Here is a 24,877-nt window from a genome sequence, read left to right as displayed (position 1 = left end):
CTGGTGACTTGTCTGACTACCAGCAGTTCCATGTTAGCATACGAATGTTAGATTTATGACAATTTAATAATGACGGTTCCTTTTTATTTACTTAGCTCACAATGCCGACATAGACAAGGTTGTGAAATTACATGAGCTTAGAACACAAGACATCCTTTATTGATCGCAGTTGTCAATGAGTTCTATTTTTTATTCAGTGATTTTGCTGAAAAATATTTGAAGAAATCCTTATCTTATTCGCCTTGGTAAAGGTAAAATGATTAAACATTTAAATTGCGCACAACGTGGACCAGTTATCAAACAATACTGTTTAAGTTTCTTTTTGTGAGAACAGCAGAAATAACATCAATGAATGCGACACGCCTACTTTCTTTAATTCAAGTCTACCGAACACCTTCAAGAAGCTGAATAGATGCTAAATGGCCGCAACTGCGCACAGAACTTCTTAAACTGACACAAATGCACGAAGGATCCATGGTTCTTCGTTTGAGCGTCTGGGATCGTGGGTCTATCCTTTTACCACCCCAGCAATCGTTGATGTAGTAGGCGGTCTGTGTCTTAGCACAACATTCGCAAGAAGAGGAAATTTCATTCTATATTTATGTATGTTTTGTTGTTCATATCTTTATCCTGCATTGCGGGAAAGCGGACTTGAACGCTATGCATCGATGTACGCCTTTCGACGTACACCTGACCTACGCTGCAGCCGACTGCAATGTCTGTTTCCGGTTGTCTACTCTATTTATGACTTAAATTTGGTACTACCCATTACTCGAAATCGATTGAGGTAGAGGCAATTATCGTAAAGTTTCTTGCCCAGAGAAACAACAGCAAGTGCGGGTGGCTGGAGTCGAACATGCAGGCTCTCGACTGCGAGCCCAACGCGCTAACCACTCGGCCACTGCTGCCAAGTAGGGAAACTCATGCATCAATGAAGAATGGTACTTTCGATCTACGGTTGCACCAAGTCAAAACAACGTATGGTAGTTTCTATTCAACGGTTGATTATAGCATTTCACATTAAGATAAAGAACTGTGGAACAAAAGCAAGTACTTTTTCTTTGTTTTGACTTGGTACTAGAAGACCCTTGACAAGCTAACAGTTGGGAAGTGGATGAGGCGATGGTGAAGACATCTTCACTTCGACCGGCGATGACTCAACTTCGTTTCTCCTTCGATTTCTATTCTGGTCCGCTCGAGCGTGACCGACGAGTGATAGACAATTGGTCATTTTGGTGACACTTTCAATGATGTCTGCGTCATTGATGGTGAAATATATACCAACTCTTTATTCTTTAGTTAGTTTATCTCGTTATTAAGCCCCCTGAAGCTACTTTCAATCATTTTTACGTCAATACTACGTTCTGCAATGGCATAAGCTGATCATAACCTAGCAGGATGAAACACGAAAGACATGGTCTCTGCCAACAAATGGCCACTGAATTATAAAGGATTTTAATAAATCCTTACACGATTATTCAGTCGCCTTCAACGGCAAGCCATATCGGCTGTCTGGACTCATAAAAGATTTAAATACACAAAATAAAGTCGTAAATGAGTCATGGTTGGCTTAAGATCAGTCATTACTGACTGAAGCCAATGTTTTGCTGGAAGATTGTGCATTTCTTCATATCCGCTTTTCTGTTGATCCAACGTTAATGTTGCAAGAAAGTTTGTAATCCATGGAATAACAATAAAAAGAGTTTCTTGCAGAGATGACTTACAAAGTCAGCGCGATGGTGCATTGACTCAAAAAGCAGAAGAAATAGATTGAAAAAAAACAATGTCAGGAAATAAATGTGTTAACAATTTACAAGTTACATGAAAACAACTTAAAGCTATTTTTGTTCTTCTCACCTTCCCAAGAAAGATCTTGCGCCATTGAAAAATGACACAATTTTAAACAATACAATTTCGAAAGACCTGTGACTGCTACTCTATCAAATGTAGCTGCGATCAGACATCTCGTTAAATTGTGTTTTATCAGCTGCGAAATTGAGCATTGAATATGAAGCCACTCTCTATCAAACCACAGCTATAAACTTTATAGCTGTGATGTAATTCCAGATTCATTGAAATTTATTTCGAAATTTCCAAACACAAACAATTTGGTATTGTTACTTTTTCTCCAATGCCAGTTGTGCAACCGCATTCAATCAACTGCTTCCTCAATTTCATAGAAAAAAATACGTTTACAGCTTTGACGTTGTTACATTTAAAACTGAACAATCCTTGATCCTTTTCATGAATTAGATATTTCCAACTCTTCCGGCGTAATGCCCACTTCACCTCCTACCCACACATCCACACAGGAGATAAGTCAAAGTATGGATCACTTCCTGTGAACAACTGCTTACCTTAGATCAGGGGTCACCAAACTACGGCCCGCGGGCCAGAACCGGCCCGCGAACTGATTTCATCCGGCCCGCCACGTGCTGCGGAAATAACAGCTGCACTAGCCTACAACTGTTCAGGAAAAAAGTTACCAAACTTTTCTAAAGGACTGACGTTGCTGTTGAGCTACACGCAACCTGCTAATGATTTTTCCATATTGTTTCTTCTTATGACAACTCAACCTTTGTTGTTCAAAACACTAATATTTCATCAGTGTAATGTTTTTCAAGACCACGATCAGTGGTGCCGAAGTAGGGGGGATGGGGGGGATATATCCCCCCCAATAATTTAGAAAAAATTATTTAAGTTGTACTTCGATTTAGTTGTTTGCAAGCATCTTGCATTGCTGTTGTTTTTCTTTTATTGATGTTTGATCACAGTTCTAAATTGTCTTAGATTTAACGTTAGACAATGAAGGACCTTCATTGAAGGTATTAAGGAGGAGTTGGACCAGGCCACTGGCCACGGCACTGCAGTGATGCTTATGGGGGGACGGTGTCCGACGTTTTTTTCGTAAACAGTTGTTCGTAAAACAATTGTTCGTAAAATTAATTCTTCGTAAAACAATTCTTCCTAAAGCATTTTTTCGTGCATGCAGTTGAAATTTGATGTATACGAAGAAATGCTTTACGAAGAATTGTTTTACGGATTTCATTTTACGAACAACAGTTTACGAACAATTGTTTTACGAACAACTGTTTACGAACAATTTGCCTATAACCTGAGGGGACTCATTGTATTATTCTCCTGTGCAGGCCTTGTGTCTCTGGTAGCCTATGCAATGGATTAATCTCCTGCGTTAAATCGCAGCTCGTAACTATAGTGTCTGCTGCTCTACTTTTACGATAATCGCATCAACAACTTCGTCTATTTGACTTACATGCGTGTTTTGTATCATTCTATGCGCTGCAGTGCTTGATGGAGGCTCAATGGTGCAGATTGGGTAGAGGCTCGATGGCAGCTACTGCAGAAACTCAACTGCATTATAAAATACTTTACAATCAGGTCATGGACAGAGTTATCTCTGAACTGACGGAACGGTTTGAAAGTAGCCTGAATTGTGTAAAAGCGAATTGTGAAAATTGTGTATAAAAACATGCATCCCCCCCTTATGTTCAAAATCGTATAAAATTTGACAAAATGTTGATTTATCCCCCCCAATCCTCAACTAACTTCGGCACCACTGAGCACGATGCCCTGCAGACTGCAGTGTAGCACAGCAGGGGATAACTTTTCCAGCAACCTTTCGATTTTCATCACAACTTTGCTATTCCACCGCTGACTTTGTTATTTATTGTGCTCAATTCAAGTCAATGGAGATTCTAAATAGTTGTATATCTTTTCGCAATTTGCATCCGGCCGGCAGCTGTTCATCTCGCAGCAATCCGGCCCTCAGAGAAAAAAGTTTGGTGACCCCTGCCTTAGATCAATATATATTGTTTCAAACAACGTTTCGTATGTCGCTTTTAGTTACATCTTCGGAGTAACTACAAGATGTGCAAAACACACGATTATGTTGCTTGAGTCCACGCGCAGCTTAAAATAAGTAAAAAGAAACAACACGGCATTCAACATAAAAAAATTGTGAAGATTTAAAACAAACGATCAAAATAATGCGACAATTCCTGTCGGGACTCTTGAACAAAGTTTTTAATCGCAATGAACTTTGCTATTTGGTTAAAAAATAAATCTAGTTGTTCTCGCATCAATGCATTTCATCAAAATTTGTCTACATTTTCCCTAATTTGAGCCTGTCATCGTTACCATCTACCCTGTCTAACTCGCGTGGCATTTAAAGTTAAAAAGTTGCGAATTGTTCCTCATCCGTATCAGTTTCATTAGAGAGTTCAATCAACACTGGTTGGGTGTTTGTCAAGGTTGATTGGTCGTGTCAGGATCAGAGAATTACTAACGACACATGCCACAGCAACCACAACGTATAACACGCACATCTAAAGCCAGCACAAACTCTTCAAAGTCTGCAAGGTACCAATGCATCCTGGCTAACCTCACAAAAGAATGCCAAAATTAAACTTTCTTCGCTTTCTTTCTCGTACCGTAACGTGTAGCAGTGAAGGTGCTTGAAATGTAAGAAGTAAACTTGCCTCTATATTGGTAAAGGTGTCACTAATTTCAACATAAGTGAAGGATTGGGCCTGAACAAATATCCAATCGAAGGTAGACAAAGGCCTTCTCGTCTGCTCCGTGTTTGCTCTTCGGACCCAGGCTGTTGAAATCTACACCAGGTCTCCAAACTACAGATTTTTGACATTGCTTACACCTCAGTGGACATTATAGCAACGTACAAAGTTTGAAAGTTTATGAACAAAAACAGAAAAAGACAACAACACTTATTATCCAAGCATTAGTCATGCGAGTGGAGTTAAACCGACAGGCAAAATCACTCCATCTTTCCGTCTACAGCCTGCAATTAACCGAAATGTCTTTCTGTTCTGACAGTTGCCGAGTTGTCAACTCTTCGGCTTTTTACGGCTTCGCAAATAATCCGCGGACTTCAAACTGAACGTTCAAGGCGATTTTGTGCATTCCTACAGTTTGAATCGCAAAATATAGTAAATAAAAGCCTAAGTAATCCATGTCAGGAGATCTTCCTCAGTGTGCTCAACCAATTTGAAGGAAATTAAATGAAAATTAAAACAAACTGAAAATACGGTCTAAATGAAACAAAGCGTAAAATACAAATAAGGTTGTGTCCGAAACTACCACGTTCAATTTCAAAAGCGGTTTGGCCAAATAAGGAAATCACGAAAGTAGGATGGCTGAGTGCACCAAAGTGGTATTTGAAACAGTCTAATATAATATAAGAAGGTTTTTGCTAAAGATTTATCGAAAGTACGGTGCGATACTGATAAGCCCAGCATCATGGGCGAAACACGTGCCTATCGCGGTCAATTCTTGCTACAAATCGGCTGCCGAGAAACAACACGATTTTATTGCATCCACTACAGAAAACGGCAATTTTATTTTTAAGTTGGTTGGGGTAAGTCTTCGTTGCCGTTCACATATGACAATGTTCTGTTTCGTGAAAGCGAGTTTCATTTTTATGTTCAGTTACTGCGGAATAAATTGTTTGATTTTATATATTTTGTCAAAATGAGATTACTATTTTATGAACGTGACAAGAGATGAAATATTTGAACCATACAAATGTCTGAATTGATGGATGTTTCGAAATAGCAATGTGAATGGTGTCCGGGTGCGCCCGAATGGATGATGATGAGATGTTTGTTCCAGCACGTTTATAAACTGTCGAAATAAACGACTTTTTATATTTTTTGCTTTTTAAAAATGAAAAAAGTAAATATTTTCTAACCAGACCAAGTAGCTGCTAAACTCATGATGGATGAATTAGACGCTTTTTCCTGTCGATAATATACATTGGTTCCATGAATATGGATAATTTAAGACACATCGTTGTGAAAAATAAACACAACTTAAGTCATCCATGTCGCCACAGGAAACCTTGAGCGAGAAACGATGCAACGGCAGTTCCATGAAGAAGTGTTTCCATTTATGAAAGAAAAAATAGGCCCCTAATTATGACACTTCACAATTGATTGGTTGCTGTTAAAAGGTTAAACAACTACAAAAGGATACTGCGAAGTGAAACAAGGACAATTGCATTAATTGCTTGCCACTAATTCTAATAACCTTTCTATGTTAAATCGATTAAATACGCTGCCCCAATATTTGCAGACCAAAGAAAGTGATGTGAAAAAAAGTTTTGCTTTTCGAAAATCAAAACAAACAAAGCAAGGTTGGTTTTCGTCAAATATTTGCGAAGTCTGTCAACCCGTTGCTAACTGAATGTTTTTTTTACCATCATTTGCGGCATATTTCTCTGGGATATCGTGCGCTGTGAGGATGTTCATTGCCATAATGTGTGAAACGCTGTTGAAGCATTAAAACAAATAAAAATATGTTTCTGTTTTTACTTTCCATTCCATCACATGAACACTGCAGCCACAGCGAGTAAACCAATTCAACTTCAGACTCATCCGCGGCCAAACAAAACTGTGGTAGTAACCCCTACAATGATGGGATATCATCACACACAAAGCCATTGCACCCAGTTGTGCCGTCTTATGAACTTCATATCATTGATGAAAAAGCAGATTGATTAAAATTTGATCTCGCGTGACTTTTTCCAGGCAGCAAATCAGTCGTCTTTTTACATTGATTCAACGTCTGCAGACGTTGAATCAATGCAAAAAACGACTGATTTGGTGTCCCGATTTAATCAAAGTAGCACCATTGACTTCGTAGTTGAGCCACGAATCACAAACGCACTAACCCCCTATCTGCAAAAGTTAAAGCTGGAGACACAACTTCAAATGCGAAATCTGCACAGATACAATGAAAGCAATGTAATTGACAAGTGACACACGGTCTGGTCGACCAAACAAGTTTCGTTTCATTGATTCAACATAAAGCTATAATTATGGCGGCACCCTGTCGTCCAACACCGTTATTTCAGAACAAATTAAACTGGAAACGTCGGATATTGCGTGCACGTCAAAATGATAAGTAAATTGCCGAACAAGAGTTGCGAGATGTTATCGCTATAATTATATCACATGATAATGAAATTACTTTCACACAAATTTCACCTTGGTCTATAATTTCATCAAAATTAGTTACAACTAACATCTAATATCTTTAACGTTTTTAAATAATCGGGAAATAAAGCACATTGCTTTCATAATGTTGTGATTTCAAACTTTCTAGACTGCCAGCTTCATTGAGGTCGTACTCTTAGAATCATTGCGAACGACCTGCAAGATCTAAAAACCAAAAAAAGGGAACACTGCTGCTGTGTATGGGTTTCGAGCGAAAGGGAAGTGGAGAAGTTGTTTCAATCTGGTGGTACGTTTGGGACAGGTGCTCTCGAAAGTGACGCTCACTAATGCTGTTGTACATGTCAACACAGACGCATTTGAGCTTACGAAGTTTGTTTGTAGCTTTACTGACCGGCCTGTATCATCAACATCAAGGTTAACTTTACAAACCCAACACACTTCTATTCTTGGTGAAACCACACGAGTGCAAAGTTTGCTTTTGAAATTAGTGTAGGCATGAATGATCGGCAAAAAATAGTTTTAAAAGTTATTGGTTGTATTTATGGCAGCCTATTGACATAGTGAATGAGTATTGACTAAAGCGTTTGCATTATCCCGCCGCAACTAAAGATTTGGTGATCTTTTAGGATTTTCCCTGAAATACGTTATCGGAAATGTATACAAAATTAGGCTATACACATGAAACCCTAGCGGCAAACCAAAGTTATAGATGACAATCGCTCAACATGCTTCATCCAGAACGCTATACTTACTATATTGAGCAACTACCTAGAGAGCAAATCAGTCTTTTTTACATTGATTCAACATCTGCAGACGTTGAATCATTGAATCTAATCTCAATGTGAAACGTTGCACAAGAAAAGGGAGTTACTGCATATTTTTTTCTATAAAAACGGTAAAAATTGCAAGTAACAAGGTAACCCAAAAACGCTCACTTTTAACTCCACCTGCTGTTTGGAACACGTGGAAATTGATGAACCAAGTATCACCATAAGCATTTCCGAAGATTATTGATACTCAGTTGGAGAGGGGAAGAAAAAATTATTGCAACGTGTCAGATCGAAATGAAGATTACGTTTGAAAACCAATAAAAGCTCTCAGGAAGCCAGCAGAGGACATGTATGGAAGAATTTTACTGTGATGATTACCATCCAGGGAAAGTCGAAAGTGGAGACAGACCCCAAGTGCACGAGGAAGAGCAACGATGGAAGAATTGGTGAGCACATCATTTCGTAGCTTTACATAAAACACAAAAGCTCCTAAACTATGTTTAAAAAATACGTGGTATAAGAGACAATTGGTATTTTTGAGGAAATCTTCTGGATGCATCTTTCAGAAATCGACTTGATTGTATTAATGATAACCGTCGAAACACAGGTCACTGTTGGGTATGCGGGAATCAGAGAAGGGTTTATGTATGAAAACAACATCAAAATAATAAGCAAACGTACCGAATTGAAGAAGAAAAGCATTAAGAAAGTGTACAGACGATGGATGTCAAATTGCAACTTTATATATGAAACAAGTGGCAGAAAAAGACTTAGTCACAGTCTTGATAGGTGCACAACCTGTTGAAAGTGCTGGTAATTTAAAAATTATTTTCACAAACAACCAATAACAAACGCACAGGATATTGTATGAGAAAAAGCATTGATACGAAGATAATATTTCAGCTGCACGGAACAGAATGGCATAGCAGCCGTGAGAAAGCGGCATGCAGGGAAACAAAACCGCATTGGAATTTTAAAAAGAAACTGAAATAATGAGGATATCCCTTCCTTGCAGCTTAAATTACAAAGCAGCAACATTCATAGACGTTGTAAAATTGCAAACAGAGTTTCTGGGTTTGGCACAGTCATATCAGTAATCTGTTACTTTAAAGGAATTGTACACCGTGTGATTTGACTAGATAAAGTAAGTAAGTGGCTGTACTAATTTCGATTTACTATACTAATACTAATTTTTATACTAAACCGCATTTTTTCAAAGAGATACAAAGAAAAATACATAACAGTACTAGACGAAATCTAAATAAGAAAATGAAAAGTTTCAAACAAGGAAGGCTGTGTAGAATCTTTCACGTTCTTCGAAGAGTTTACTACTCTCATAGTCCCGGGTTAAGAAAACATAAACAAGTGGAAAGTTTGAATCAAAATAATCAACCAAAGCTTTGTTGACTCGTTTAAATTACCGTTCTTGGTGACATTGCTCCCTATCTTACTTAGAAAGCTAAGATGCGATTAATAAACAAAAAATCTTCGGAATTTTCCAAGAAAAATTTACAAATTCTTCAAAAAATTCTTTTGATCCGTATCTTTTGATCAAAAAATTATTTTGATCAGAATTTCGTTGTTAAAACACCACCAATATTTGTGGGGTTTTTGCTGTTTATTGCTTGATACAAGTGGGTTAAATTGGTTTGAACCACTTCAGAAACACTTAAAAAGAACCAACAAAAAACGACAAGCTAACACATCAAGCTTATAAACATCTTCTGCACTTTATACACAAAAACAACTGATCTACGTCTTGTTTTTGTTTAACAACATCACTTAGACGACAAATAAGCTTCAACACAAGCACTTCAGCCTCGTGCTTTTGGTCTACGTTCTCGGGGTCATAGTGGGGTCTATTTATAGACAACTTGTTTCACTAAAAATACCTGGTTGTGGTTCAAATGTTCAAAAGCAGATATGGTTTGGTTTTGTGGCTTTGTCAATCATGAAACAAACCAAGCACAAGGTTGCAAACTGTTTTGACATTCGCTATCTGATGGCTTATGTTCCAACCTGTTTGTTTGGGACCAACACAGATTTATTGGTCACAATCGGGCTTATTTCTTGTTTTCATGCTTTTCTCGACCACACATTGTTGAAACAACATATTCGCGCTCAACCACCTTAACAACACTCCACACAACTTCAATGTGGTTGGGAGCCTGAGATATGTCTGAGCCATAATAATATTCTATGACAGCTTGAACAAGAAAATCTGTAAGTATTTTCTGCAATGAACACCACAATTTAAATTTGTAAATTTAACGTCTTAACACGTCCAACAAGCTTTGATTTGACGGTACCAACTACAGTAGGATGAAAGTAACCGTGTTGGGTATTAGGAACATGGGTTGGTCGTGACAAACGTCCTAAATTTTACTACTCAATCCCTATTTGCTGTTGTCATGGTAATGTCATTCGATGCTGTGAGACTTCAGCCACCGAAATCTGATAAATGTGATGTCTTTTTATCTCAGCTTTAAAAATTGGTCGTTTTTGCATTGGTTTAAAACTTGCTGACGTTGAATCAATGTGCAGAAGACTAATTTTGCTTACTAGGATAATACGATTATTAACCGATTCAAGTTAGAACAAGCAGGATAAGATGTCAGTCGTTAATTTGCGAATTTTCTTATTCAAACAAACTACCCTTTCTAGCTCTTAAAAAAGTTGCTGTTGTGTGGTTTCTTATAAAATTTTATTAAATATTGGAAAAACAAATCCAGTGGAGCAGTGTCTGGTGTCACTTTTAGCAGCCTACCATGCTCGATGACACAAAAACGAGTTTTAACTTTTAAGGTCAGATTTTTGAAGAAGAACCATCGCACCAGCTTCCTAGAGCAGCAAAACTGAGAAGACATTGACTTTACAAAAAACCCTGCTCGGCATTGTCTGACCCATCTGCTCAAGTGAAATACTAGCGAGGTGAAAGCTTAAAATAATGTCCGTTTATTCCGAAGCATATAGCAGCCTTGTTGATGACATAGCATCGTACCATACAAACACAGTCACCATTAAATTTATTGTTATGTAAAGTAAACAATGACCTTGGCTTTGGAGCAAGTGCAATACAACGATAACGAGCAATAAAGCTGTAATCACGTCCGGAAGTACTGATGGAAATCATCCCCAGTAAATGTCTGACGAAGGCACAACAACTATTCGCATCTGTGGTGAAGCAATGTGGTACTTTTTGCAAGGAACAGTCTTACAAAGACAATTGTCTGCTAAAAAGACAAATCAACAAAATAACTTCATAAGTTAGCACCAAAAATAGGAAAAAACAACGCAAACGGTTTAAAAAAAACATCCAAAAAATCAATCTTTAAACCACCTAAAAGCAGGTGGCAGGAAACCAAAGTGTTGATGTTTCCTCGATGCGTTGTCAGATCATGCAAAGCACAAGCGAGCAGCAATGTCAAAATGTATTCAAGCCACAACACTAGCACATGACACTAATAAATTAAAGTGGTTAACTTTCCCTCATCCGTGACTGAGATGAATGTGGACATCATTATTACCAAGGTTAATGCTTGAAGCGATTGCACGTCTGAGACTACCCTCCTATGACGTGTGATCACATTATGACGTAATAACAAACTAGATCTAACTTTGTGGAACAGTGCGAAATTTTGTCGCCTAATGAAATAAAAATACCACTCGATTGGCAACAAGCAAGTTAAAAAGTTCATACTGAAGGAACAAAACCACGCGTTTGGTTTGGCAACACTTATTTTGTAAAATACAAAATTACAAAATGCAATTTAAGTTCAACAAGTGTAACATTATAGAAACCTCTCGCATCAGTCAACATGGACCGCCCCTTGAAATAACCGCCAGATGTGGACCACCCCGACTATCTATCCCCACGACCGGTCCTTAGTCCGGATAAGATGACAACTATTTGTAACACCAAATCTGAGGGCAATATTTTAAAGAATCAAAAAATAATTCGACTGTTTCACAACTTTGGCTTACTTCAAGTCGACAAGTTTACAATTCAAACGTTTGATGACTAAAAAGCAGTGCAGCATTCAAACTTCCTCAGCCCACCCAAAGTCAAGTGAATGATTATTACCACAACAAAAGTGTTCATGATTACTTCCTACTCAATCAATAACTACTTCACTGACACGAATGACGCAAAACTGCTCAACAAGCAGCGAGCTTGTCAATAACCACAATACTCTATTTAGCGACACCATGTGCATGAAATATTAACTAGCAACAACACTTCATTTGCAAGGGAAAATTTTCAGCCAATCAAGTAGTGCAGGTTTGTAGCAACGTTCCAAGCAGGGAGCTAGACTTGCAGAGATTCTTAGGTCAATCCACTTCCCGAATCCAAAGGGCGACAGAAAGCTTCACCCACACACCAGTGACGTCACAATGGAAGCTCCAACCATTCACTTTTGACGTCACGAAACGAATTGCTAATTGTAAAAAAAAAACATGGCACACACAACAATAGTCAGAGTCACCACAACCCAATAAAAACTAAACTTTTCTGCGAAAGTTAAATGAGCTTGTCCTGGCCCAAAGGTATGGCAGAAACGGCTGAGACTACAGATTTGCATAGTGGCCAAGGTAAAGTTTTAAAGAAAACCAGTCAATTAGCAAAAACCATTCCACAATTAATAGAAAAAATACATACATGGTTACAAATCAATCACAGATACCAAGAATCATGAAAATAATTCTAATTAGTAGTGACGCTCACAAACAAGCAAACCTCAAACTTATAAAATATTGCGCCACATCAAAAGCAAACACACATTACTCGACCCATAATTTGTAAGGTGTGCTATTTGATTGTAACGAGACGGACGTGATCATAGACATATTCAGCAGCCAATGAATATTTCTTAATTTAATCCAGACCAACAGCGGCATTAAATGTAGGGTTACTTTTGCCAGATGGGTTTCAGACCCACAAAATCATTTTCTTTTTTAAGTTCATGGGACACAGTGTGCCACAACACGGAAAACCCTCTGCAGAAAACAAATCTTGTGTAACAAGTTTACCCCCCTGGATTTATGACACCTTCACCTATACTCCACGTCAGGAACATGCAACCTAGGCATGCCTGAACACAAAAATGTTTGCGATATTCCAAATTCATTGCCACAGGAACTTGGAAGTCGAACGGTAGCACAAAACATCTTCCTTCAATTTTGCATTTAAGTAACGTTGGAAAACAGTAAAAAAGTAAGATGTTTTTCTCCGAAAGTGAGCATCAAGTATTCGATTCGCAAACACAACCGGCGCCATTGCAAGGCGAGCCTATCGCAACAATAATAATGCCATGGTGTTCCAGACAGGTTTATAATCGATTGGATCGGCTTCTATCTGCATACAACGTTAATGGCTCGTGAAATGAAGAATAATATTGACCAAAACACTGATAAAAGAACATGTGGTGAAACAAATATAATTTTGTTTTTGTTAATTTGATGTTTGTGAATGTAATATTAAGGCACAAAGTAAATTTTGAAAGCACAATGAAACGGTGGTGCAATAATCTGAATCGATGATAGACTGATTTCAAATAACTTAAAATGAAACTGACAAAGTGGAAGGATATTGCGGAGCGGAAACAAAATGGCCACTGTGGCCTCGACTAGCGCTCGATTACAAAGTAACATGAGCTTTACTTTCAGTTTGTCAAAGTAACCTAAACAATCGAGTGCGTTGCTTTACTTAAGAAAGTGTTCACGAAACAAAAATTTATCGCTCACTCTTAGTGAGATTAAGAAATCTGAAATAATTAAACTATTTTACCGTCGAATTGGGAAAGCCTCTTATACAACCATCAAGACTCATTTGCATACTTGTTGGAACTTTTTGACTCGCAGGCAGGTTACCCGGATTGACAGTGTAAAGTTTTCAGCCGTCGGGCCATCAACTACTGCAGTATCTGTATCACTCACACAACGCTTATGCTTATAAAACTGCATGGTAAGACGTACGGTACAGTGCATGCATAGCAGACAAGTTTTGTTACGTTGGGGCAGGGTTCTTTACCTTTTCATTCTCGTTTACGTTTTGATACAAGTCTAAAATATAAATTGACTCTCGATCAGTTTTTCAGGGTCAAACTGAATTTTTCCGGATCATTTATCATGCATTTTTTCATTCCAATATTAGTAAAATTTTCTTTTTGATAAATGGACTCAGCCTTAGTTTAGGACATTGAGGTAGATCTTGGGATACAATCGCAGTCAAAATTGTGGAAATAACTTTGCTATGTTGGCAAACTAGTTTTGAAAACTCGAGGCTTACCTGGAAATATTTCGAAAGTAAATTTGTGTGTGTCATTGGGGCGGACAGGATGGGTGGCGATTTTGCTTCCTGGGAGAAAAATTGAGGCCTAAGAGCAAAATGGGTATTATTACCAACAATCAAGTCTCAGGTGAAACATTTGTTACTTTTGTACTGATTGAGGTTTTCCAACAATATGGAAATGTAAAAGTTTTTATCAAAACAATTTCATGATATAACAGAGAAATGCACAATAAAACGTCAGCACTATTGCTTTGACCCAACTGGCCGCATAAAAGTCGCAAAACAATACTTTTTAAATACAATTTTGGTAATGAGGTGACTTTCTTCAACCATAGACAGATAAAACCAAGCAACCACACGGCATTTAACATAATACATTAAAGTAAACATAAACTATAAATTACGACCGTTTTTGGCCATACATATATTAACCCTCTTCAAGTAACAAAAAATAACTGATTTTACATCTAAATAATAAAAATTACAACTGAAAAATAAATGAAAAATAATTTTTTAAATGGAGATCGATTTCATCAAATAGAAGCGAAAGAATCAGGTCCGATGAAAACCTAAGTTGCAATTATTGTCGTTGCACAAGCATGCCAGGAGTATAAGAAACCAGTAGCAATGCATGAAAAGCTGTGACAGTCATATGCCAAGTGTAAAAACAGCGCTGCAGGGTCAGACTAAAAATTCGTTTTGTAAATTTTTAAACCCTCTTGTCTCCTCGAATGCCAAAAATCTTCGCAAACCAAAACTATGCTGAAAACCAGCATAACAGTACAGTAAGTGAACTGGTGAATGTGCTAATTGTGCTATATTAGTAAAGAAAATTTCATTGCAACTAAAGTATAGAGATTGCAGAATATTTACCAAAAGTTTCCCTTCTTCATCCTTGTAATAATGCAGTTGATCTCCTCGCAGTACAAAAAATCTCTCGTTCCAAGTCCGAATTTTCCCTCCACTCTGCTTCTTTAAGTAACCGCTCTTTATACCCACCTGCTGGCCCGGCTCACATGTATCGCCATGACCGTTTGGTGATGTCAGAGATGCTTCACGCAGCGGTGGCAATGGCTTCTTACCGGCTTCATCACCTTCAGAGGTGTTGCCATTGACTTGAAGAATTGTTGGTGCTGAAATGTTGATTGCAGAAAAATCGTTGTTCTTGTGGTTTATCCTGTGAAAAATAATTTTCAAATTTTATTGAACCCTTTCATTGCAAAAAACATGTCGAAGTCAGGGATACCTAAACACACTGTTTTGGTATCCCTGGTCGAAGTACAAAAGTTTACCGCAAATGTCTGTCACATGCACCAGAATGATTTTGTTTGAGAAAATGAACAAGGTTTCAATCTTCCATTTCTATGTTAATTTTCCTAAAAGGGCTCTATTTGAAAAGAGAAAGAAACCGTAAAATTTAAGAAAAAACTACTTGCGCTAGGAAGTCACCACAGCGCGTTTGGAAATAAAAAAGTTTATAAGCATTTGAATCCAAACAAACGACATAAAATTATTTTTCGGCAGAAAAATTTATTAATCGAATAATCTTAATAGTTAGCATGAAGCCTGGACCGTCATGGTTAGCGAAATGCAATGCTCGCTGTCCTTTAACGAGTACTCAGTTTTGTACTGAAAGCGAGATGGATCACTGTTTCTACATGGACGATATCACTTATCAAAAGAGAAAAAATTCCCGTCTTTTTAAAACATATCTTCCGTCCACGGTCGGTTAGCCGAAGATCCTCACGTGATATAAATAGGTTTAGAATCAAGTTGTGCTATCTGGCCCGTTGAGAGGATAATTTGGGCCTGGTAGCAATAAGATTTTCGGGCCCCAAGTAAAGATTTTCGGGGCTCAAATAAACTTCTAAGAAAAACGCACTATATCGAAAGAATAATCCGTGACTTCTTCATGTTCTTTGCCCCCCTTGGAATGACTCCGAGCCCTTAAAGTTATCCCTGGCCCGGGCCCAAACGTACCCCCTGGAGCCCCCTGTGAACGCTACTGTATGCTATATCGTACGAATAAAAAACAGCTGATGTCTTCAAAACGTCTGCACTTGGTTTTTCGTTATTAAATTTACGGAGTTTCATAAATGTCGGGGTAAATAGCGATTGACATATAAAGTTACAAACGGAAATAAGTTCAGACACTGATTTACTTCAACAAAGAAACAAAAAGTAAATGGTCTTGCTAGTTTGACTTCGCAAATGTGATTGCAAAGGTTGGTGCGAAAAATGTTCAAAAAATCAGACATGATGTTTCTTATGATCAGAATTAAACTGTGAGCAAAATGACCACATATGAGGTACAAGCGAGTTGCAGGGTAGTTTTAACAAGCCAGTGCGGTGCGAAATACTTCCCAATAAACTTCGTTTGTAGAAAAGCTTTAAACGTTTGTATAATATCATGTACTAAACTTTAGCATCAAGTGACTCCCGGCTTCACCTCTTTCCCAACAAAAATGAAGAAAACGGCAAGGGCAGACTGGGAAACAACGTCTCAACTAAACGTGATCAAGAATTTTTTACAGCCAGCTAAAATTGCTCTTATTAGTCTTTTATTACTATAATGTCGCCAAACGGTGAAGTGATGTAAAAGTGGAACTCTCTTTAAGTTTTCTCCGACGTGACCAAAAGGTTTTTGAAAATCCCAAACGTCAAACAAAAAAAATCAAATGTCAATCTCATAAGATTCAACCTTCATTAGTACAGGTCATTTTAAAGACTGACCAAATATGGCATCGACATGGAATGCTGTTACCGAGTAGGCTGCGCATGCAACAGAATGTTATTTACTGGCACAAATGAAGATTACATAATTCAATGAAATATACTACAACTAAGTCACATGTTTTCATGAGTAAAAGATAATTGTGGTGTTGAAATAAACGTCTATCTGCATAACACAAGATATCTAACAAGCAACAACTATTTTATAAATAGATCAAACACAGAATTTGGCAAAAGGTCCATGAAGGTATTGGGACCAATGCTCTGGTCAGAGGTTCCAAGTAGGGTAAAAAACTTATCATTTCATTGGTTCAAAACAGAGATCAAAACGTTAATTTTACAAAGCTACAGTGCATCGTAAGTGATATGTTATGGAAATCAAGTTGTTTGTCAGTTTTATACGCAATAAACATGTTCAGTCGGAAACTTGGGTAATCTCTGCTTACTCTTGCATATTTCAAACATGTACTATGTTCCTGTTTCTGACAAATAAACCATTGATTGATCGATTGATTTTCAATTCGGCTTGGTTCAAGAATGAAACAATTGCAGAGGTAAGGCGCGAATATCCAACTAAAATAAATTGGATATTTCCACCACTGGGGTTGATTGGGGATTCAATAAATTTGTGGAAATCTTCATGAAGAAAATTTTCAATACAGTTGTAATGTTTTAAACTCGTCACTGCAACGCTTGAAGTCGTTCAATCCTGTGGCAGACACACTCTCATCTGTCTACAGGAAATCAAGACGTAAACAAATGTTATTTCAACGTTTGTCTGTTATGTAAATAAACCATGGATAAGAAACTAACTGTTTGATATGAACAAATTTTTGATAAACAGCTTAATTCAATTTTATCTGTCGTTGATAGTACGATGCTTTCACCGAACCACCGTAAGGTAAAGCAAGCATATGCAGTATGCTAGCACCTAAGATACAAACCATGGTGGCCTATATACTAGAGGTCACCATGATACAAACAACGTCTGGCTAGAGCTCTGTCTTCCAAACACGAATAGCGTTATGATGCTGTCTTTGCTACGGCAGTTAACAAAAATTCACGCTAATAGCAACGATTAAAAGCCAGTAGTAGTCATTTTTGTAATAGTAGCCCAAAGGGACCATTTCAAGACAAGAATGACAAAAACTATTCTAAAGCAAGAAGCATTCAATGTCAAATTGAGTGATCATTTTCACAGACATTTCTTCAAGTCGAGTTTTAGAGCAATTTAGTCGGTTTTGTTGTCCCACCAAATTTAAACTTCTCCCTTTCGGGAAAGTCAAGCGAGCACAAAAGATAAAATGACATCTTCAATAATAGTAACTCTATTCAAATCAACTTTTTTTTGCACTGATTTAACGTGTCATCATCTACAGACGTTGAATCAATGTAAAAAGAGATGTTTAATGGGTGGGTTGCAGCCTACCTGTCGCAATCGGATAAATCAAAGCTGCCAGACCTTCTTTTAATCAACATGGATTTCGCTCTTGGAGAAGCAGTCGCAGACCTCGGATAAGAGCAAGCAGAGTTGGGGGTTCGTGGGGCACTTGAATTGGCATTGCTATCAGAATCCGTTGCGTCTAACTTATCAAAATTAAAGCGCTGACCCTCTCTGTCGCTGCTGCTGTCTTCATTAGGGGGGTTTATTTTGTTGGGGCCCAACGACAACCTTCGAGAATATTTTCCCACTTTATCTCTGACGGATTTTCGCATCCGAATAATCCCTCTGTTAGATAGTTTCCTTGCAAGAGGCATCTTTAGCTTGAAGTTGTAAAAGCAAATATACAAAGTTGATAAAACAAAAACTAGAAAAGTAATAAAATCTACACCACAACAACACAATTAACAAGCAAGCTGCAGAATAACAACAAAATTTAAACCAATACTCAACTTACATCTGAACGTCATAAAATAGTCTGTAATAAGAATTTATTTGTAACAGCTTTACTCATTTGAGTTAACGGACAGATGAACTGAGTCTTAAACGATGGCCACCACAGCAGCGCACATTAGACACTTAGACAGGCTCTACACAGAATGAACAAGATTCGTACTCCGCAAAGCAAATAATCCAAGTGGCCTTAACAACTTGCCAGCTTACACATGTACACCTGATCTTTCACATTATTATTAACTATCACATGAATTCCTAAAGCTCAGAAAGGTAGTTTTTGAAGGAGGCATATGACTGTCGTGCATGGGCTGGTAATGGCGTCATCATATAATTTGAATGACTTTTAATTTGTTCATTTGAGAAAGGAATTTTACAAGATTTGTACGTAAGAAAATATCACTGTGACGTTAAGCATGGCTTACTACAATGACAATCTCGAGCAAAATAATGTCTGATTCCTTTTCCAACAGTTCATTCGTGATAGGCCTAATGCATTTACAGAATTAATTCCACCCTCAAACATTTTTCTACAAACAAACTTTCATGTCAAAGTTTGCAGCCAAGAGATTCCGTAATTCGAAACGGAACATTTAGTGAAGAAGAGCTTTCGCAATACCAGCGATCAACGCTGTTTGAACGTCAAGCCTTATCTTTTTTTGAAAACCGAATAGTTTGTAAAATTCTAAGCGAACCGCTAGATTATAGCTACTGCTTCACTGTTAGGTTAGTTCAAATACTTTGAGCATACAATTCCAACCAGTAAATCCTGCTTTTGATTACAGTAAAACTTCTAAATTGGCTTAACGATTCCACAAGAAAATGTATAAACAAACCAATGATTAATCAAGTCTTAAGTGATTTAATAAGAAACCAATTCATTCTAGATGATCCAATACGTCACATCCGCAACTCTTACAACATCACAAGTGTAAATAACAACACTCAGCCATACAATAGCGCTGCGTCATAAGGACTGCCAAAGCAGACTTAGCAAACCAGCATTCTCATGATGCAAAGGACCAAGGTTCAATGCTTTCTTGTGTTTTTATTTATAGAAGCGAATCCTATCGAAAATGAATGCCAAATTCCAAAGCCATTGCGGTTCAAGCATGTTGCACTATTAAGGCGAATCGTTTCCTTAATTGCGGGACGAAAGCAAGATGTCTCCCAGCCAACGTTCCCACGACCCAACTGACTAAACTTGATTATCTGTACATTTATCAAACGTCGAATCAACATAACAATGCAGCAAATGTTTACGAGTTCTTTTGTACAGAAATCCTTATTTGGAAGATCCACACAACATACTCTGTGACGTCACAGGAAAAGTGTGGAGTAAAGTGGGACGTCACATATAGCAACAGTCGGCAAGGATCGAGAGTGACACCTGAAGTACTGAATACAGAAGATCCCACTCAATCCACTGAAAACTGGGAAATGTAGGTCATTAGAAGCGCTTGGTTTACTAGAAAACTGTGAGTTATACGTATTCATCACAAGGTATTTTGGCAGTTGGATACACGCATGTGACGAGGAATTGTGTGTGTTTATCTGAAAGGTGAGATGAAAATAGGTGCTGCCATGGTGCTTGTATCATCAACTGTTTTCTTTTGGAAAGATATGCAACAATAAACAGTATTAAGAATAACGAATTGTGTAATTAAACGGAAAATTTAGCAAAAACATGAAAAATCAAAAGAATCAAAGCAAATTATTTTCCTGGTTGTCAACACACTCAAAAAATCAAAAACGAAGATGCACACGTAACTGAACGCACACAAACTTTGAAAGTAAGAGTTGCTGCAAAGTGAACAATGAACATGTCAAAGTGCTTTTCCTTATCAGGCTTGGGTAACTCAAATCGTAACAATTTAGCCTTATTATTATTAAGTCAATTCTTCAGTTCGTCCAAGTAGAAACCGGAGAATAGTTATGTTTGAGCAATTTAAAACATACCATTACTAAGCAGAAAGCTTCTAAATATGGCAAATTAAGTCTAGTAGGCTACTCTCTAGTCTAAAGGCTGCAGGTTCTCGTTTTCTAAAGAGGTAAGAAAATGTTTAGCGACTAAAGGAAGTCCAAGCGCTGAAGATCCCTTTAAGCTGTTTCTAAAATTAGAAATTAAAAAATAACTGACAATATTCTGAATTGAAATAACATGTCTGACTATACACATGAAAACTTCGGTTGGTTGAAAATATCTTCCGATTTCTAGAGCTATCTGAATTAACCAACAGTGAAAATTATGTAGAATAAAAATAGTTGACACACTGCCATCCTTAGTCCTTACTACCATCTTCCTTTCAAACCTAGTTGCCATTGCAGTCGTAATTGGTGACAATTTTACATGCAACACTACGCGTAGGTGTTGAGGACATCAGTTTGACGACATAGAACGTACCGGTTGCAGATTAACGGAAAACCTAAACTGCTTATCTTCATTTAAACCTTTTCGTTTCGTGACGTCACAAATAATGCATTATTTAAGAACAATTCTGCATCATTGGACAATTGCGCTCTTTCTGCTTTTAAAATTTTTACACCACTTTGTCAATGTCGTACGCTGCACACAGCTAAACCTGTATACCAGCCCACACACAACTCTGTAATGATGCGGACATGCGGTACTGGTTCTTCTGAGCCAAATCACCTCGGGAATAAATTTCTCTTAACTGATCTTGAAGAACAGGATGGATGAAACTGAAAGACTCCTCTAAAAGTAATGCTAAGCATTCAACACCTTGTTTAACCTTTCTGAGTTTAATTTGCTAGAAAAAAAGCATCTGTAACTATTGCATTGATTTAACGTCATTACACGTACTTTGAAAATCAAAATTAGCAAACTCTGAAAGTCTAAACTACACAAGGATTGTACAAAGTATTAACGAGCTACAAATATTAAACAAATTAACATAAAGCTTTTCCTTCTATGCTTCTCCTGTGAACTAACAGAGTCAAATCAAATAAGTCAAATCTGGCTAAATGGCATATTCTGAATGGAGAAAATATAGTTTCGGGAGAGAGTTTGCTTTTTTATACCAAAGACAGGCAAGACACAACAATAACACAGGGTTGAGCATTACAACAGTACATTACATATTTACAAATAGTTCAACATATCAAACGTTTTCGACTTAACTTAAGTCCTCATCAGGAATCTGTAAATAATTATAAACTACAATAAATTTCACTTCTTGACAGTGACTACCGTAACTAACTAAAAGCATCGAGAAACACGCACGATTGAATGTTTTGACATTAAAAGCAAATCCACTCTTGTGGCCATGTTAGTTTTTTTAACATCACTGCGACAACACCAGACAATGAATCAACGTAAAAACGGATTTGGTGAAGTGATGCGCTCACTGGGCCCAATTTCATTGACATCAATATCTACGGAACAAATTGCTTTCATCAGCATTTGACGTCACACGAAATGATAAGAAATGAAAGCTGGTTCAGTTTCGTACTAAATTTGTTCTCACCATGAACACAGGTAGATCTTCTTCGATATCAGGCTAAAAAGGTCATTTTTACATCGTTTTACGTAGACTGAACATTAAAATGATGTAAAATGGCAACTTTTGCTATCTGGGTATTCACTCTCCTTTCAACTACAACTATACGACATTAAATTGGCGGAAATTTGAAAATACCTCCTCCGAGAATGAAATCTCTTCTGATACCAGCCCAGCCAGAAAAATCAATTCTTTTACATTGATTCAACGCCTGTTGACGTTCAATCAATGTAAAAAAGACAAGATTTCACTAGCTGGGGCAGGATGCCGTCCATCTACTCTTGCAACAACCTTAATAAATGGGAAAGGATCTCGTTCTACAACTAAAGTTGACTTGATGGCTTCACCTAATCAGAACACGGCTGCAATCTTAACCGACTCAAATGCTATAGGTTCATTAATAATAAAAACGACAAGTTCTGCTACCTTGGAAATTAATTTGTCCTGACAAACCCTAAAACACGAGCTTCGTGAAACTTAAAGATAAAAAACCTCAAGACATCAACAATTGAAAAATGCTGCTTCACCCTGAGAACAAGTGTTGGTTGTAGCATCTAGCATGGTGAAACAAAAATACTATCTACAATCTGCATCGGCAAAAGATCCCAGTCGCTTATAAATTCCAGCTTGTTGTCTGTTGTTAAAACTGTTCAATTTGTTTCATCCATGAAACGTCTTTTGACGTCGAGTTGTTGTTGAAAGTCGAAACCCTAGTTCAAAAATATCGCATATAAATTCCTCAGCAGTCTTGACTTACGGAAACAATGCGGTCGAAGTCACACTGGGAAGGAAAGTAATAAAAAACGCAATTGACAAATTAACTTTACCTCAGTATTTCATCGCTTTACATAGAATCAACATAATGTGATTGGGTTATCTGGAAGGTCTACAAATCATAAATATTTGATGAAGATACAGCATTTACATTCCTTGCGTTTCTAATGCTGATAAAAATTACAACTTGACATTGATACAGAGAATTCACACCGTGCAAATAGTCAACTTATCACGTCAGCTCAACGTTAAAAAGCAACATACCAACAAAAACAACTTGTGGGAAAGGTTATACTTTGCAAATTATGTTCAGGCTTTTGCAGTGATCGCAACGTCGCCCACCGTGCTGTTCCTAAAAGTTCAAGATACCAAGAATTGAACAACTTTCCAAAGTATGATATCAAAGATGTGGCAAAGTATGGAATCAGGGCAAGATTAAATATAATTTTAGCCACAGCCGGCAGCAAAAGTTGATATAGATCTTGTTGAGGCCTAGCAACTCACGGCAAAGTTTTCACTTTCCGCCTAATCACACCTAGCAATGTTTTCAATGTAACATCTTATTAATGCGCAGTATTTCCTTACGTCACGTTCCACGAGTGACGCAATTTTAAGTTTTAAACGCAAAGTTGAGAACTAAGTTTAAATTCTCTGCCAATTCAATTCGCTTTTAGATTTAACAGAACTATTTTTTAAAAATAACGTTCGTCTTTGACATGCTAAAGGCCACTTCTCATCATTTTATTATTCACTGGCAAATTAAAAATTGCCCTTTCGCATCATTTTAACGTTGCCAGACGTTGAAACTTGTAAAAAGGGCAACTTTTCCGAGCGGTGGTTGCATTGAACATGGTAGCGTGAACAGTCTTGATATCAATAATTGAAATGGAAAATTCTTTAAATGTAGCGTTGACTGCATCTGCCAATGTTGATTCAACGATGGTGGTTGAATTACTGGAATGTACAAACGCTGACTTGGATTGACGCAAAAAGTAATAAAGTTGTGATAGTCAACTAAAAACATCACCGAGACAGCAGCTGGCATGCAGCATAATCTCTTTGAAAGCAATCTCCCATTTTGAACCAATCAAATCGATTCAAGGGCGTCACGAGGTTAACTATTTTAACGTTAATTTTTGTCAAGATAACATCAAATGATGTAAAACAGTTAAAATGAAAATAAATCAGCACTAGATTTTAGAACCAGAAAAGTCAGAGAACACAAACATACACAAAACGATGATTGCTTAAAAAGTGTTCGGGTGTTTGTGCACCTTTTGTTCGATGGCCTTCAACACGGCAACAATCGCTCAAACAGTGGGACCTCCTGCATTTATCTCCAAACTTAAAAACCTGAATATTTAAAAAAGCAACCTGCGAATCATATGACTAACTGAACACCGACTAATTGACGCGACTACTCTATACATTTCCACTCTGAACTGGTGACTTCATTTAAACTTGCAGTTAATTGAAGTGGCCTGATATAAACTCAACGCCTGCAGTCTGGCATTGCAAGCAATTAAAGAGGCCTAGGGTCAACAAAATAAATTAAGTCGTTTTCATTAAATTATTTTATGTAACATAAACGTCAATTTAGATAGACTTAACACAAAAATAGGCTATTGTTTCTTTAAAATGTAAAACGCATCAACTACCAATCTCTCAACATGGCTTAAGCATTTGTAACGGAAATACTTTGATACCTTAATTTTCAGCACACAGAATATAGCCCTTTTGCCTTGAATCAAGGTGAACAAGAGTTACACTGCTAACTTTGGCCTACAATCTAAATTCCAGGAGCTCCAGCCCATTTTTGTCAAATTAAAAAAATCATTCAGGTCACCGCATGTTTACATGGTACATTTCACTGCTTTCTTTCTGAAAGTTGGTTTAGG

The 24,877-nt window shown here is 37.5% G+C and overlaps 2 protein-coding genes across 2 annotated transcripts in view; both read right to left on the bottom strand.

Moving 5' to 3' along the window:
• LOC145779855 (uncharacterized) overlaps positions 1 to 18,271 on the bottom strand; it is a 43,822-nt gene extending 25,551 nt beyond the window's left edge. The window contains exons 1-3 of the mRNA XM_082591519.1: positions 18,220 to 18,271; positions 14,931 to 15,234; positions 14,055 to 14,142 (exon numbers count right to left, since the gene is read on the bottom strand). Coding sequence (XP_082447645.1) covers positions 14,055 to 14,142; positions 14,931 to 15,234; positions 18,220 to 18,269 — 442 coding nt within the window. The 5' untranslated portion in view covers positions 18,270 to 18,271. The remainder of the gene's footprint in view (positions 1 to 14,054; positions 14,143 to 14,930; positions 15,235 to 18,219) is intronic.
• The window catches only part of LOC145779394 (uncharacterized), a 242,422-nt gene that overhangs the window by 133,325 nt on the left and 84,220 nt on the right, over positions 1 to 24,877 (bottom strand). The gene's annotated exons all lie outside the window — the stretch shown is intronic.

Source organism: Aplidium turbinatum, chromosome 11 (assembly GCF_918807975.1).
Source record: "Aplidium turbinatum chromosome 11, kaAplTurb1.1, whole genome shotgun sequence".
Classification (NCBI taxonomy): domain Eukaryota; kingdom Metazoa; phylum Chordata; class Ascidiacea; order Aplousobranchia; family Polyclinidae; genus Aplidium; species Aplidium turbinatum.
Note: the sequence above shows the minus strand (reverse complement) of the source record. Positions and strands in the feature narration are given on the sequence as shown.